This window comes from Gallus gallus, chromosome 1 (genome assembly GCF_016699485.2).
Source record: "Gallus gallus isolate bGalGal1 chromosome 1, bGalGal1.mat.broiler.GRCg7b, whole genome shotgun sequence".
Taxonomy (NCBI): domain Eukaryota; kingdom Metazoa; phylum Chordata; class Aves; order Galliformes; family Phasianidae; genus Gallus; species Gallus gallus.
The window spans coordinates 40,844,254-40,860,014 of record NC_052532.1 but is presented as its reverse complement, the minus strand read 5'-3'; the positions used below and the strand labels follow the sequence as shown (position 1 = coordinate 40,860,014).

Sequence of the window (15,761 nt, the reverse complement as noted above, 5' to 3'; positions counted from 1 at the left end):
CAACAAACACTAGGAATTTCACATTTTCATTGGTAAGCTGTCTTACATAAAACTGCTCTCTAGAACAATTGTCCTCAGTTTCTGAGAGCGGACCACTGGAATTTTTTTATTTTTTATTTATTTTATTTATTTATTTTTTTGAAGGCCATGCAAACTGAAGAAAGTGACCGTGACTCTACGTATTATGGCATTGGAACAGTTTGCAATGGGCACGGCTGTTCTGAACATCTACAAAACAAATTCAGGATTTATTTTCTATATGAAAGGTTTATTAGATTACTGGAAAATATGTGTTGCATACTTTCACTTCAACTGGAAAAGGGTACTTCTCTCCAGCAATACATCATCATGTAACTGGAAGGAAAAATAAATAAATGAAGAAAGAAGAGGTGAAAAGTCTCAGGAATTAAATATTAAAGATAAATATTACATTTCTAATACAATAGGATAGCTTCCCTGAGATGTTTCAAGAGTGAAGGTCAGTTTTGGAAAAGCACTTTAAAGAACATTTTGTTTTGAAGAGGACTACGTCAGAATGCAAATGTACTGATAATGTAGATAGTGTACATCAAAGGTGCTTTTCTGCCAAGAAGAAGGGAGGGTGTTTATGATTTATCACACATAACACACACCTTCTGAACACAGTTGGGGGTTATTTATTTATTTTCCAGATCTATTCAATAATGTCCTCTAGACAACCTGGGAACAACAATATGCACCACAATGTTCAATGACAAGTCTGTGAAGCTGGCTCTCAACTTGCACACTAGTTCAATAAAAAAGACACCCACAGTAGTATGCAGTAGTATTCCCTGCTGTATTCTGAAGCACAGTGTCACCTCTGCAAGAAGACAGCAAGTTCTGTAACAATTTTCTTGGGAAATAAAAATGCAATCGGAGAAAACGAAAAATCTTCCATTCTCTGCAGTGAAAACATATCAGATTTTAGACAGTATTTTAATTTAGTTCTTAGAATAGGTCCATGCATATACTTCAATTTTGATAACACATGATTAAACTGTGACTTTTCAGATCACCTCCACTCACAAAACGTCATTGTACTTTGCATACTGAGTTCTGCCTGCCACTGCCAATATAAAGTAGTGCTCATATCCTTCTCCAGGCCACTGTGAAAAGAGAATGTAAAAGAAATATGAAGAAGACAACTAATTCTAATAAAGAAATGATGATCTCCAAAGTAAAAACTGAGGTAGATTTTTAGACCCATACTTTCCAAAGCATGCATATTCAGTTTAAAACTCAACCTCTTCTTCTAAGAACAGAATTTAAATTTTCTGATATACCACTGTTTTAGTTTTAGTGACAGAAAAGAGATCTGATACTCAAACCTAGAAAATACTGTATTTGAATAAGAAAGAAAGAAAGAAAATATGATAGAGATCACCACATATTGTGATTACAGCGTATTTATGTTTCTGGCTGTGATGTTTAACTATACTGTTGCCAACTGGACAACATTAACTGAGTGGAAAAATAGAAAGCGAGTATGCAAGTTACTCAACTGTAAGGATCATAAAAATCAGGGCCAAAACTTTTCTGTATTTGAGATTCACAAGATACAAAACCAACCTCAACATGAGTTGAGGAGAACAGCTTGGAGAAGTTCAGCATGGAAGATGAGAACAGTTCCTAAACGACTGACCACTGTGCTGGAATGGTAACTCACTGGGATGAACAGACATGTCAGGCACAAATCAGACTGATTTCCATAACTGGTGGCAGTGTGTCCCAAACACTGAGACAGCTCTATTGGAGCCATGCTCATGAGGTTTGAAGAGGTAACAAGTAACCAGTGGTAGCAATACTAAAGCTTATCCTTATTCTGGCTATGCTGGAAAACACAGAATTACTTTGAGTTATCAACACACTAATGGCCTTATGTGCTCTTTGACAGTTTTACATGGGGTAAAGTAGATGAGACATTCCTTACTTGAGCTGGAGAATCAGAACTTAAAGATGGTTTCAAATCTTAGCTGACCACAAAACAGTGAATAAAACTGACATTATTTTCCTGGGACAGTCTGGTAAAGAAACATGCCTACTGTGAACCATAATCTCTTTTTGCATGTGTTGAGATTTGCTTTGGCAGTTGTTTTAAGGGAGAAACACTACATTATTTACCAAAACACAATACTTTGATTTCATTCAATAGAATTGTAGAATGTTAATGTGTAAAAAAATGCATGTTCCTAGATTTGCCTTTTTGGAAACTTAGATACAGTTTGCCAAGGAAAAATAAATTAGCAACATAAGAAACTGCAACATTTCAATAATACATGAATGAATAACTGTGGTACATTTTATTCTTAATTAACTTATGTTGTCTTAAAGCTAAATGTTAAATTGCAATAACTAGGAAAGTTCTTGAAAATTTTTCCCACTGACATCCTGAAATATTACTTTCATTATTCAGTGAGATCCTACATCCAGGTACATAATTTTCAAGTCCTGATGGAAAATATTTTCAATAAAATCACATCCTAAAAACATTTTCTATAGAAAATATTTTTCATTCCATTATGAGCAACACATCTCATTTGGAATTGTAAAAATCAATCAAAAATTATGTATCTCAATCTACAGTAATAGGTTCTGTATTGAATTAACGGGCTCTACACAAAGGATTATTAATTAACATTACTTTCTTTAACACGTAGTTCATGAATAAGGGATGTAAAGCCTGCAAAGTGCTGATAGAGATACTAAATGAGGAAATACACCATTTATATAAATTCAGTTCTTTGTTTTACAGTGTCCTATTTTTTGCACAAAGGAAGGAAAGGAAATCTAAGTTTACAACAAAATCATGCTCTCGAGATATTCTACTGAATTACTGTAGCAAATGTTGCTTTTTGAAAAATTAGGGTTAAATCTTACTTTCCTTATTCATAAAGACAGTTATAATAGAGGGAATGGAAATTTCACCATTGGTGTCAGTAACAGTACAGGCTGACACTTGCGTTTCACTTGAGTTGATCTTAGGAACAAAGAGTGTCATTTAACTCCTTATCACTGTAATCAGTGCTCTTGTTGCTAACCGACCAGTGAATGGAGAAAAGAAAATCCTGAGGGTTTTAAAGTAAAGAAAGATATTACTAGTAATAAAAGATACACAAACAGCTATTTGAATTTTCTCTTGCTATACACCAGGAAGATTTCAGTGATGAACCAGAGTTCAGTGTGAAAAACAAATGAACATGTTTTTTTAAATGTTTGCTGGCCATAAAATTTTTACTTAGAATCAAGAATCCATCTAGAGATAATCTGAATGATATGCATTCATTACATGACTCAGTACTGTTCTTCATATTTTCAAATTAAAGTTAAAATTTCCAGTGAAGTAAGGTTTTATATTTTCACTTGTTTCCATTTAATTCTGTTTCATTTTTTTTATCATAAGCAATGTAGCAATAATTTTGGTGTAATCAATCTTACCTCTTTTGCTGACTATTAATGCATGTGCCAATAAATAATCGTTCAAGATCTTGTTGCTGTCCATTGAGTATTTTGAGAACTGTATTCTTTGAATTGATACCCATGCCACAGAGTATAAAAGCGTTAGCAACCGGCACATTTATCCAAGCAACGTACAGTTCTTTCTACACTTTATAACATCTAAGTGTCTTTTTGATTATTTCAGCCTTTCTAAGACTAACAAGTGTATTTAGGATTTATAGTTGAGAAACAGCATGGCTGCTTCTGCTGCCAGTCTTTATTCATGACTCTAATAATAGAAAGTGTAATAAACAATGTAGATTTATAACTGTACGTTTTAGTTATTGTATCTGAAGGTTCATGTAATCAGGAGAGGTGATCACAATTTTTTATGATTTCAAATTTTCTCACTCAGTGCCAGACACTATCAAGTTATTCAGTAAGCAAACAACTTTGCTCTTTTCATCAGCGCTTCGTGAAAGAGTTGACAGCTTGTGTGTTAAGGCAATCTGAGCTTAGGTCTAACAATCTGATTTGTTGGCTGAGTAGATTTACAGTGTCTTGATTTTCTTGATACATTCCATGTGAAACACAATGAAAGCTGCCTTGACAACATCTCTATGTACGTGAAAAGATTTGCATTGGTCTGTGCAAAGAGAAGGAGTCTCACATAAAACTGAGAAATTTGTAGTGAAAACTTAAATGTTTGTACAGTTTTGTGAACAATAGCACGTTGTTAGCATGTGCTATACACAAAAGGAAATGGAGACACTTCAACTATAACTGAAAGAGATAATTCAGTGGTAAACTTCAGATTAAAAAAAAAAAAAAAGGAAGCACAGATCAGAAGTAGAGAATAGATTATATTATAGATATAAAATAAATGTGATGTAGGAAATAGCTTAATCTTATGGGGTGAACAGTATCATGTTGCTGCCCTGAAAGGATTTTTCACTTTTGAAGTCCCTAGATTAGATAAGTTTAAAATCACAACCCCGTTAATTGCTGAAAACTCATACTTTCTTGTATTTCCATTGAATTAGATAATTACATTTCTTCCTACAATTTGTAAAGAATGATTATATACTTTACAGTAGCTGCAAATGTCAGATATTTTGTCCATATTATCTTGCCTATGTGTCTTGTGTTCACGAGTTTAACAAATTCTGGCCAACTATATGCCTTATGGTGTAATCTGTGTACATACTGTTCTTTCCCACCCAACAAACTAATGCAGTACAATTTCAATTTCTTCTAAATTTCATCAGTAATTCAGAAACCATTTTCTGATTTCCTTGGAATCCACAATTATTTGAAGTCATTTACTGCTTTGATGAGTGACAAAACTGTACTATGAAAAAGGCCCATATATAGATATAAACCACAAGACAAAAATTTTGTACAAATATTGATAGTCAATATTTACTGAAGTAGCAGTAATAGACTGAACTGACTGAAGAAGCCTGTGAAATTGATTTTAGTAATGTTATCTAGACATCTGACAAGCCTTCTGATGTTAGGTATCTATTCTAAGTGTATGTTGCCTTTTAACACATGCACACTCACCCAAGATCAGTGTCATCACGAACAGCATTATTAGGATGGTGACACAATTGTATATTTATTCCTCTCCAGTTTGATACAAATATTGCAGTCAGCCTTGGGGAGGATATAGGTGAATACTGGGAAGGTTGGTGTACGACATTTTAACAGTTGGAGGCAAATCTTCATTATGTTAGTGTGTTTCCTTGGAGGTCTGAGCATAACGAGGCCGTATACTGGAATTTCTGTGTAGAAGATGCCTCAGAGCTCTTGAATCTAAAATGACTCCTGAAGAGGAGATATTGTGTATAGTATTTTTAATATTCTATGGCTCTTAGTTTGTCTGATAATTATTAATCTGCCTGATCTTCAGGAATTAATTTTGAGTCTTTAAGGGAGAAAGTAACAAGATGTCTCACAGTGATGCAACTTCCTTGAGGCATCCTGAACTTCAGAAGGATTTTACTCTTTTTCCTAAGGTACTTTGAAATATAACAATGATAACAACCACAGAGAAGCAAATTCAAAGAACCTAACTAAGGTTTACTCAGCAGCTGCTTGGAAATACAAAGTTTAGAGCCACCAGATTGAGTCGGTTGTTTCAGATGAACATAGTGAAACACCAGCAGGTGGATCCCAAAGAATTAGGCCGCACTCCCACTTGGCAGGAAGTACAGGAACCTTGAAAACTGCAAAATTTGAGCAGATCTCAGAAATGAAGGAAGCTAAAATCACAGTTCTAAGTGTTAGGTGGCCAACTAACTTGTCTGAACAACTTCATTTCTGTCCTGATTTGATTACAGACACTCAAAATTTGTCATGGCTCATTGTCTAGCATGGATTAGACCTCTTTCAAAGCACCAGTATATAAATTAATTATAAGGAGGACATATGATCAGTAAAAATGATAAGGCATGTGAGAAAAAAGATTTAAAATGCTGACAAAGACTGAATATTCAGATGCTTCCTAGAGAAAAAGATGTCTGAAGCACCATTCTCAGTTGTTATTTCACACCTAAGCAGGGAAGACTTTCTTGGTGCTGGTTCTTTTTTTACCACCTGCACTTAGTGTCAATGATCACTGGCAATACAATGACAGTTATGAAAGGTTTTTAGGAAAAATGTCTGTTCCAGTAAGTAATGGCAGGTAAGAATACTCCAATCAACAAAAGGACATAGAGCTGTCACCAGCCAGATGTCTTTAACATGCTTATCGTGTGAAGAATTGAAGTCATCATAGGACATACAGATTTTGAGTCTCAAGATTTTAACTCTATCATGAAATAGAAAAAGCATTGTTACACCTAATAAATGATTACTATCCCTAATGAATGGCTGTTGTTTTAACCGTAAATTAATGAATACTATAAATGGAGAACATTCGCAATAATAATAATAAGATCAGAAAAAGACTTGAAACCAAAGTCCAGAAACTAGATCAGTGCAAGATATTTTGTGAGGTGATGTTCTAATGCATGATTTGAGACTTCAGAATTAAAGTTTATTGGCAAAGAAAGCAGGCTGAGATATCTTAGGACTACAACATACCCTTGGATATTAAGGCTGCACACATATGCTGCGCATCCTCCTGTCTCTCCAAGCTTTCAGCCCTAAGAAATATAAATAAATCACACCAATTCTGCTACAGAATGCATAGACGTGCCACAAACAGAATTGGGCAAACAGCTCAGGGAAAGCAGGTATATCCACAATTCCTCAGAGAGTATCCTCAAGATACATAGCTCACTTTCATAGTGAAAGAAAATAGATTCCTTTCTATCAAAAGACTTCATTATATTTAAGATACTGTTTACATTATGGAAGAACCACTGGCAATAACCACAAAGAAAATTCATTTTATTCAATTTGATTACTTTTGGGGATTTTTCCATTATGTAAACAATACCTCATGCATCTCAATCTTTGAAACAGCTTTGAGAGCAGACAGCAACTGATTTGGTTGAATGCAAACTCTTTACATAAACCTCTTGATAGTTATTATTCTAAGAAGCACGCTGCCTCTGTCATTGCCTGTATAGACTACAAAGTGTGAAAAGTACTGAAAAAGCCTGAAAAGTTGCTGTGGGGGCATGAAATTTTTTTCAGACCTTTCTGAAACAGTAGGAAAGTGTTTGGGCTAGAGACGTGCTTCTTATTCTAAACTATTCCAAATGTCCTCTTAAAATAGTTGTAAGAATTTAACTTGTAATTCAGATAGCTTTATGCACAGCAAAGCATCACACAAAATTAGCAATACATATACCCTATGTAATACGGAGTGTGTTCAAATTAAACCAGGAAGACCTTGCTGATGCAACTTTTTTTTTTTTTTTTTTTTTTTTTTTTTTTTTCAAATACAGGGTACTTTTAAAAACTTGCATTCAGTCAAATATGTTTGGACACCATATATGCCCAGTTTTTGGTATGTGGTCTGAAAAAGCAGAAAAAACAACTTATAACACAACAAAGGCAATTAGAACTCCAAGTAAAATTTTCCAACAGCACACAAGGTTAGGATGACAAGTCTCTATACTAATAATTAGACACCACCCTTTAGCAAAGCCAATATAATGAATCTGTTTTTTTATATTTTTATTCATCTTTTTTTTAAACATTATTTACCTTAAATTGCTTCCTTATACTAGATACTATTCATATTTCCTTCCAGATGCTTAGAGGTTAAGAAAAGATTTTTATTTCTTTTGATTTCTCTCCTGGGTAAAGAATCTACCAGCTTGTTATTTTCCTCAGTACTCTCTATATAACAAAGAATCTCATACATGGAAAGCCCCATTTTCTCTTTTTAGTTGTCTCCAGAGATGCCGTGAGCACCTGCAGCTGAAGTTGATTTCCTTGAGTATTGCAACTGTTTAGCAACTCTAAGGATTGAACCTGCTACGGCCAAATAAATGTGAGAAGCACGTACTGGATCACAGAATCACAGAATTGTAGGCACTGAAAGGGACCTCTGGAAATTAGCTAGCCCAAGCAGGTTCCCTATAGAAAGTTACACAGGAAAGCATCCAGGCAGTTTTTGAATATCTTGAGAGAAGGAGACTCCACCACCTCTCTGGGCAACCTGTTCCACTAATCTGTCACCCTCAAAGTGAAGTTATTTTTCTTCACGTTCAGATGTAACTGCCTATTTTCTAGTTTGTGCCCACTGCCCCTTGTCCTGTCACTTGGCACCACCACAAAGAGCCTGGCCCCATCCTCTTGACCCCTATCCTTTAAATATGTATAAGCATTTATAAGATCCCCCTTCAGTCTTCTCTTATCCAGGCTGAATAGTCCCAGGCCTCTCAGCCTTTCCTCATAAGGGAGATGCTCCAGGCACCTCATCATCTTTGTGGCCCTATGTTGGTCTCTCTCCAGCAGTCCCCTGCATTTCTTGAACTGAGGGGCCTAGAACTTGACACAGTACTCCAGATGTGGCCTCACCCGGGCTGAGCAGAGGGGGAGGATATCCTCCCTCCACCTGCTAGCCACTCTCTTTTTAATTCACTCCAGGATATCATCGGCCTTCCTGACCAAAAGGGTACACTGCTGGCTCACAGTCGACCTGCTGTACATCAGGACACCCAGCTCCTTCTTTGTAGAGCTCCTCTCTAGTACATCAGCCCATAACCCATGGGTGTCCAATCTTTTGGTTTGCCTGGGCTGCACCAAGTGAAGAGGAATTTTATTGGGCTGCGTAAACATAGGCTGCTCTGAAAGTAATGCCTGCTATTTATTTCCATGGAAACTACAAAAGATACAGTGAGCACTGTAACACTATCTGATAGAGAAAATTCTCAGCTACAGAACACTATTTTTTAACATAGTCACCACCATTAGCTCTGCATTTTCATCAGTGATGAACAGGAGCCTGCATGCCGTACTCATAAAAACTTGCACCAGCAGAGGTGACCCACTGTCACTGTTGCCACTGCTGAAAGGCACCACCCCACTGCCTCACTGTGCTCACCTCTACTGATTGGTCTCCACAAACATTCAGCAAGTGTCAATGAATGTCAACGGTGCCATTTTTTCGACGTGGAGGAATTCAAGGACACACCCTTGCTTCATCAGGAGTTCCATGTCAGACACCATTCTGCCCCTCTGCTGTCATCTGTCACACAATAATAAATGTAACGAAATACTGGTGGGAAGGTTCAACCTCTACTGCCATACCACCAACATCTGCCTCTGATATCCTGGGCCAACATCATAAAACAGGAGAATTACTTTCAGATCAGCCCTTATAAAATATATAATATAGTTAATGTATGTAAGTAAAAAAAAAGATTTTTTTGCTATTTTTTATTAAAACATAAAAAAGGGAGAGAAAAAAAAACACTGAACTGGTGGGATATTTGATTTTGTGACACTAATGCATCAGTCTGGTTCAATGGAAGTGTTTGCCATTCTCAGTGAATTCTCAAGGTGTTCAACAGAGCTTTTTGATGAGATTTTACTCTTTCTGCACTTCCTCCTTGAAAACAGCTGTTCACAAATATACGTACTGCCAAAGTGGTGACATGAGTAAGGCGTGATTGTGAAGTGAGGGATATTTCTTTCTGCTAAAACAGGGCTTATAAGAGTCCAGTACAGAAACATCATCAGTATTTTTAGTTTAATATCTGATTGCAATTCTATACATTCCATTTGAAAATTTGCAAGTCATGTATTTATGTCAACTGAGAAATGAAGTCACAAATATTAAAAAAAAACAAACAGTAATTTCTTGGCAATGTTGAAACCTATTCTCAGATTCTTATATCAAAAAGGAAGCACAGCTGTGTATTTTTTGCTGTTCACAGCACTGTGTTTAGCCAGTGTATCAAAATGCATAAACATATTTGTCAGAACTTGAGTTAGCCCTGCACTATGCCCCATGTCCTGATTTCAGCTCAGCCAGAGTTAATTGCTCACCAACATTTGGTTGTTGCTGAGTGACGGCTGCCCGCCCAGGGCTGGGCCAAGCTGCTTCATGCAGAAGAACCATTGCCATAACGACAAAGGGCAGGGAGGGAGCGGCCACACTGTGAGCTGCACTGGGCTGTATGTGGCCCACAGGCTGTGAGTTGGACATGCCTGCCCTAACCTGTGCTGATGCATACAGTTATTCTTCCCTAGGTGCAGAACTTTACACCTGCCCTTGTTGAATCTCATCAGGCTTTTCTCCACTCACCTCTCCAAAGTGACCAGAATGGCAGCACAGCCTGCTAGTGTGTGAGCCAGTCCTCCCAGCTTTGCCTAAACAACAGACATGCTGAAGGTGCATTCTATCCTTTATTCAGGTCATTGATGAAGATGTTGAACAAGACCATAACTGCTACCAAACCCGTGGGGATGCCACTAGCTACAGGTCTCTGACTGTAGTCTGAGCCACTGATCACAACCCTCTGAACTTTACCAGTCAACTGATTCTCAATCCAACTCACTGTTCACTTGTCTATCCCACACTTCCTAAGCTTATCCATGAGGATGTTGTGGGATACAGTGCCAAGAGCTGCGCTGAAGTCAACATCCACTGCTTGCCCCTCATCTACCCAGCCAGTCATGACATCATAGAAGGTTACCACATTCGTCAAGCATGATTTTCCCTTGATGAATCCATGCTGACTACTCCTGATAACCTTCTTTTCTTCCATTTGCTCAGAGATGGCATCCAGAATAAGCTGCTGTATCACTTACTTTCCCAGGAATGGAAGTGAGGCTGACTGTCCTGTAGTTGCCCAGATCCTCCTTCTTGCCCTTTTTGAAGAGCAGAGTGACACTGGCTTTCCTCTGGTTCTCAGACACTTCTCCATGGCCTTTCAAAGATGATAGAGAGTGGTTTGGCAGTCACTTCTGCCAGCTACCTCAGCCCTCATGGATGCATCCCACTGAGCCTCATGGATCTATGGTCAAGTTTGACTAGACGATCTCTGATCAGATACTCCCCGACTAAGGGAAGCCTTCCTTTCTCTAGATACTACCCCTGTATCCAGGGTCTGCAATTTCTGAGGGGAAGTTGTAGCAGTAAAGACTGGAGCAAAGAAGGTGTTCAGTAACTCCATCTTCTCAGTGTCCTCCGTTACTAGGACATCCACCACATTCAGCAGATCCACGGAGCTAGTAAGGACTGAATGTCCGAAAACAGACAGCAGTGAACTTACCTACACTACTAAAAAAATATATTTCTTCCAAGAAAATACATGAAAAGAGATGTGACTTGTTAGAAAAATACCCTACTTCTCTTTTCTTGATTGGCCGTGCTCAAAAGCTCACATTATATTTTGCAGACTGAAACAGAATAAGATTTATCGCTCCTCAGATCTGAATCTCAATTTGACTCCCAAATCTATTACTGTCACTATTTAATTAATATAATTTTTTTTTCTGTTTCTCTCATTTGCTGCCCACCAAAGTTGCATTTTCTGGTTTTATTTTTTAATGTTGAATTCTATTGGTCGGCCTTTTTAAATACTCCTTGTAAATAATTATTTTTTGTATTCACTGGAAAGTTCTAATAAAAGCACTAGGACTTAGAATAGAAACCTTTCTCTTTTTTTAATTGATAGTATATCTGGAAGTTTAAGGAGGCAATCCATTGGGATGAACGCATCAACAAATAAATTTCCCACTCTTAAAGTCAGTATGGCCAAGCAGAAACTACCTAGCAAGTTTCAACTCATTTAGGCACCAAAATTTTTATACTTATACCCAATACATTTGAGCCAGATAATAGGTTTCTGATAAAACCCAAAGATTAGAGTGAACTCCAGCAGGGCAGCTGATTCTTTAATATTGGGATACAATGGATTGCATCACACTCAGTTGTTTTTTTCAGAGTGACTGGCAAGCAAGACATGTCAGGAACATGCCTGAAGGAAGAGGAGATTAATACAAAACCCCCTTTTGTGGGTATTTAGTATCTAGTCTTAGAAGGTTCTGGACTCTTCAGGGTTGCTCTACAGTAAGCTGTTTTAGTTCACTTGGAGAGCAGAGAAGCACAAAGACTCACTTAGTCTATGCACTTCTTGTCTATAACACAGATTAATTTTCTGTTTAAACTATGTGTGATCTGAATCCAGAAAAGAAAAAAGCCAGGCTTGCCTGAGATTGTTGATGTCATCCATTGGAACATTTGAAAATATCTATGGAAGAATAATCTTGAGATTAAAAATACCAAGAGGAGGGCCAGCAATAGATAAGAATGGTGCCTTAAAAAGAAGAAACATTAAAATTATTTTAAAATGTTAATCACATAATACAGGTCATAACTTTTATAAGAAAATCATATGTTCTGCATTACTTAATAACTGACATGAGGAAGCAGTGGTATTTATAAAAGAAGTACAGATCACAATTTATTTCTTACGATTCACAGAGGCATTGCATTTATTATTTTTGCAGCTGAAAAGTAAATAGTTGCCAAACGTATCAGTATACTTGAGGAATCAATTAAAAAGAGCAGTGAGGAAATAGCAGTATCAGTTCAGAGCTTTCAACCTATCTGCAGTTTGCTTCCACTTAAAGACACGACTGTTTCTTCAGAGCAATAACTGCATAGCATCTGGGGGATTTCACGGGATCGAATAACTTCACAAGTCCTGACCAGGCAATGTTGTTCTGAAAAGTGATATATGATTGAAGTACATTAAAATGTGTTTGACTTAAAAGCTAAGATATAGTAATAGATCCGCATTTCCCCCTCCCCCAAAAAATATTCTTAATGCAAAACAGGAAAAACACGTATCTAACAATAAAAATAGTGAAAGTTTGTTGTGAAAAAAAGGAAATGCAAAGAAGGATATATCTTAAAGTCATTAAACTATTTCTGGCACCGTGAAATGACAACTTACCGCCTCTTTCATCAATAAAGCTTTTTTTTTTTTTTTCCCAGTTGAACTAGAGAAAATATATTAAGGATCAAGTCCTACTTGTTTTATGCAGCACATTCTACTACTGCAGCTAATTAACTGACTTTTCAAACGAATAAGGCCAGCTGGATCTGGTCTTCATGTTGCGTATGGCTTTTATCATTTCTACTTTTTCTTCCTAAACATATTTTGTAAATCAACCAGTACAAGATTAAATCACTGGGTATATTACATTTAGAAAAGGTAAATTAGAACTAAATGCAGCAAGTCTGATCTCCTGTCTTGGAAATCGTACAGATCCCTGTGTGATTTATAACTGGTTGGCATGTGGGAAAATACATCATTATTTAAATATTTCAAATTGTCTCTCTGTAAAAATACCAGCTAGAACAAAAACATACATTTACTACAACTCAATTGTTCCAAGAGCTCTGTGGCAGAGAAGAAAGTGAATTTTTACATATGATAAAAAGAAGTTGTTAAAATGAAAGGTTTATAGTGGAAAAACAGCTATTCACATGAATGGGTTTAAACTGTATATTAAAATTTCATTTTCACCATGGCCCAAAGCAGGAGCTGGAAGATGCTACTACCATGTCCTCAAATCAAATTGTTGCTTGTCCAAAAATACGTTTGCCAGTGCAGAGAAAGAGTGATTGATGCTTCTGAGTTTATCAAGTCAAGCTCAAAATTAGTGTTAGTAGAAACACTGTGATATAAATCATTACAGAATAAATATAGTAGCATTTGTTTATCGAATGTACTTCAGTTGATCCATATGGTTGGAAAAAGTGTACCTTTCTCATCACAGATATTCATTAAAAAACAATAAAAATAATGTAACGGGACCTAATTAAAAATTTCTTGAATTATATGTTCTAAAAAATATCCTTTGGAAGCTCTAAAATGTGCAGTATAATGTTTGTTGAGCATTTCCAATATTTCTTTTAATAATCTCTATGTCATATTAAATTAGATTTGTTGCATATACAATTTATTCATTTTTTTATCATTTATTGACTCGTAATTACTATTCGATTAAAGGAACATAAGCTTTACTGTTGCTGCTTTGCTGAAAATAAAAACATCTGCTGGGCATATGTTTATACTAAATGGAATGAATGCTTATACTTTCGCAAATATGAGAAAATAATTCTACAACAGAGACTTTTGTCTGCACAGTAATAAGTGGGCTGAAATAGTCTCATTTCACTGATGTAGCCTTTAGGTACCATAAAATGTAATGCAAAAATACCTGCTCCTTGAGGTAGCAAAGACGATCCAGAAGTATCAAAACTTCTACGCAGGGAGCTAGCACAACCTTTAGCTGAAAGAAAGATTAGATACTATTATGATATTGGGAAAGGGAGCCAATACACTTCCCAGTGGCTCCACTTCAACAAAATAATACCAGGAAGGTCAATCATTTTCTAGGGGTTTTGTTGTACAAATGTCACCTAGTAGGATGGACATCTTCAAAACAGATTATGTTAAAGATCAAAAATACATGGAAAGCCATAAAACTAGAAAACTACATTATTAGTTGGTTTTGAAGTGCTGTCCAACATGAAAATGATATTATATGAGGCAGAACAATTTTAAAGAGGGAAATAATGAATTTTAATATAAAGAATTTTTATGAAATAACTGCATGGAGACCATTCTAGGTTTAAAAGGAGACTAACATTTTATTTTCCAGGGTAATGGTCCCTCTTGAAAAAGAATCTTCCATGTGTTCGCTTTATTATTTTACTGACACCTAATACAGTTTTGGAATGAGAAGTTTGGAAGTGGAGCTGCTTTGTTTTTGAGATTGCATACAAGAATGTAAGACAGTCTACCTCCACAAAAAACTTAACAGGGCTTTGTTCTAAACTACCACATATATACAAGGTAATGGTATTAATCTTATAACTTTTACCATATTAAATGCTTCAAGCTCATTCATTCTGTGCTTGTATTTTTCATAGTAATCCATTATACAACTGTCTGGAAGCTGCAAGGAATTAAAAACAAAACAAAAAAAGGTATCAGAGTCATTCTAGTTTTGAAATATGAAATATGTTTTTCATAATTGAAAGTCATCCTACAAAATGAAATCTATGGCTTTTTCTTTCTTTCTTTCTTTATTTTCTTTCTTTCTTTCTTTCTTTTTTTTTTGGTGAAATTAGCAATTTACTAAGGTCTATAATAATTTTCCAATAACAGTTTCTCAGTTCTCGTTTGCAATTACTGTTCTACAGACAGTATTTTGCACTGCCATGAAATACAGAGATATATTCATTATTCAGAGAGTTCTATCCATTCTTAAATGCATATTACACAGCAAAGTGGAGATAACATTCTCATTTCCTTTCCTATATATCTTGTCTTGTGTGCCCCCCAGCCCAAGAGATTTATTTAAATAGATGAAGAGTGGTGTCAGAATAACATGCTTCAGTTAGGACTCCTGGATGGTATTTCACATTACAAAACCTACTGTCAGATTCTGGAAATAATACTTAGTGTCATTCCACTACAAGTAACCCATGTCTGAAATAGAAGTTTTTCTATTCACCTTGAACTACTACATACTCTCATCTTTTTTTCCCAATTACTTGATTCAACACTGCCAGCACTGCCACTATAACTGCAAATGTGGTGACTTGGGGCTGAATTTGATAGAGTAGATGAAGAGCTTGGCTGAACCAAACACTCCTCCCCTTTCAGTCCCTGGTGGCCACTGCAGCATAGCAGATAGCGCCTGTAGTGCCCAGTCACAAAGAAATTTAATAGCCAAAAATAGTAAAACAAACTAGAGAACATTTCCATACATTGTAAGTTTTCAAGTCATGTGTGTATTATGGACTTAATCCTAAGACAGCCAAGAAGGGAATGAAATGGCTTCAGCACTACCACTGTCACTGTTCTCAA

The 15,761-nt window shown here is 36.2% G+C and overlaps 1 protein-coding gene and 1 long non-coding RNA gene across 6 annotated transcripts in view; both read right to left on the bottom strand.

The window, feature by feature from the left end:
* Window positions 1-633: 633 nt before the first annotated feature.
* Window positions 634-9,194, bottom strand: LOC121113460. The gene is made up of 2 exons (XR_005862547.2): window positions 8,966-9,194; window positions 634-6,608 (listed from the first exon to the last, which is right to left on the bottom strand). It is a non-coding gene; the product is annotated as an uncharacterized LOC121113460 (long non-coding RNA).
* Window positions 9,195-9,243: 49 nt separating this feature from the next.
* METTL25 (methyltransferase like 25) overlaps window positions 9,244-15,761 on the bottom strand; it is a 58,908-nt gene continuing 52,390 nt past the window's right edge. For 4 of the 5 annotated variants that reach the window (XM_416122.8, XM_015283397.4, XM_040706293.2 and 1 more), the window contains exons 10-12: window positions 14,770-14,844; window positions 14,104-14,175; window positions 12,308-12,597 (exon numbers count right to left, since the gene is read on the bottom strand). In XM_416122.8, coding sequence (XP_416122.6) covers window positions 12,499-12,597; window positions 14,104-14,175; window positions 14,770-14,844 — 246 coding nt within the window. In that variant the 3' untranslated portion in view covers window positions 12,308-12,498. Of the gene's footprint in view, window positions 12,189-12,307; window positions 12,598-14,103; window positions 14,176-14,769; window positions 14,845-15,761 lie in introns of those variants that run through there. The other variant, XR_005862546.2, reaches the window with a different exon arrangement.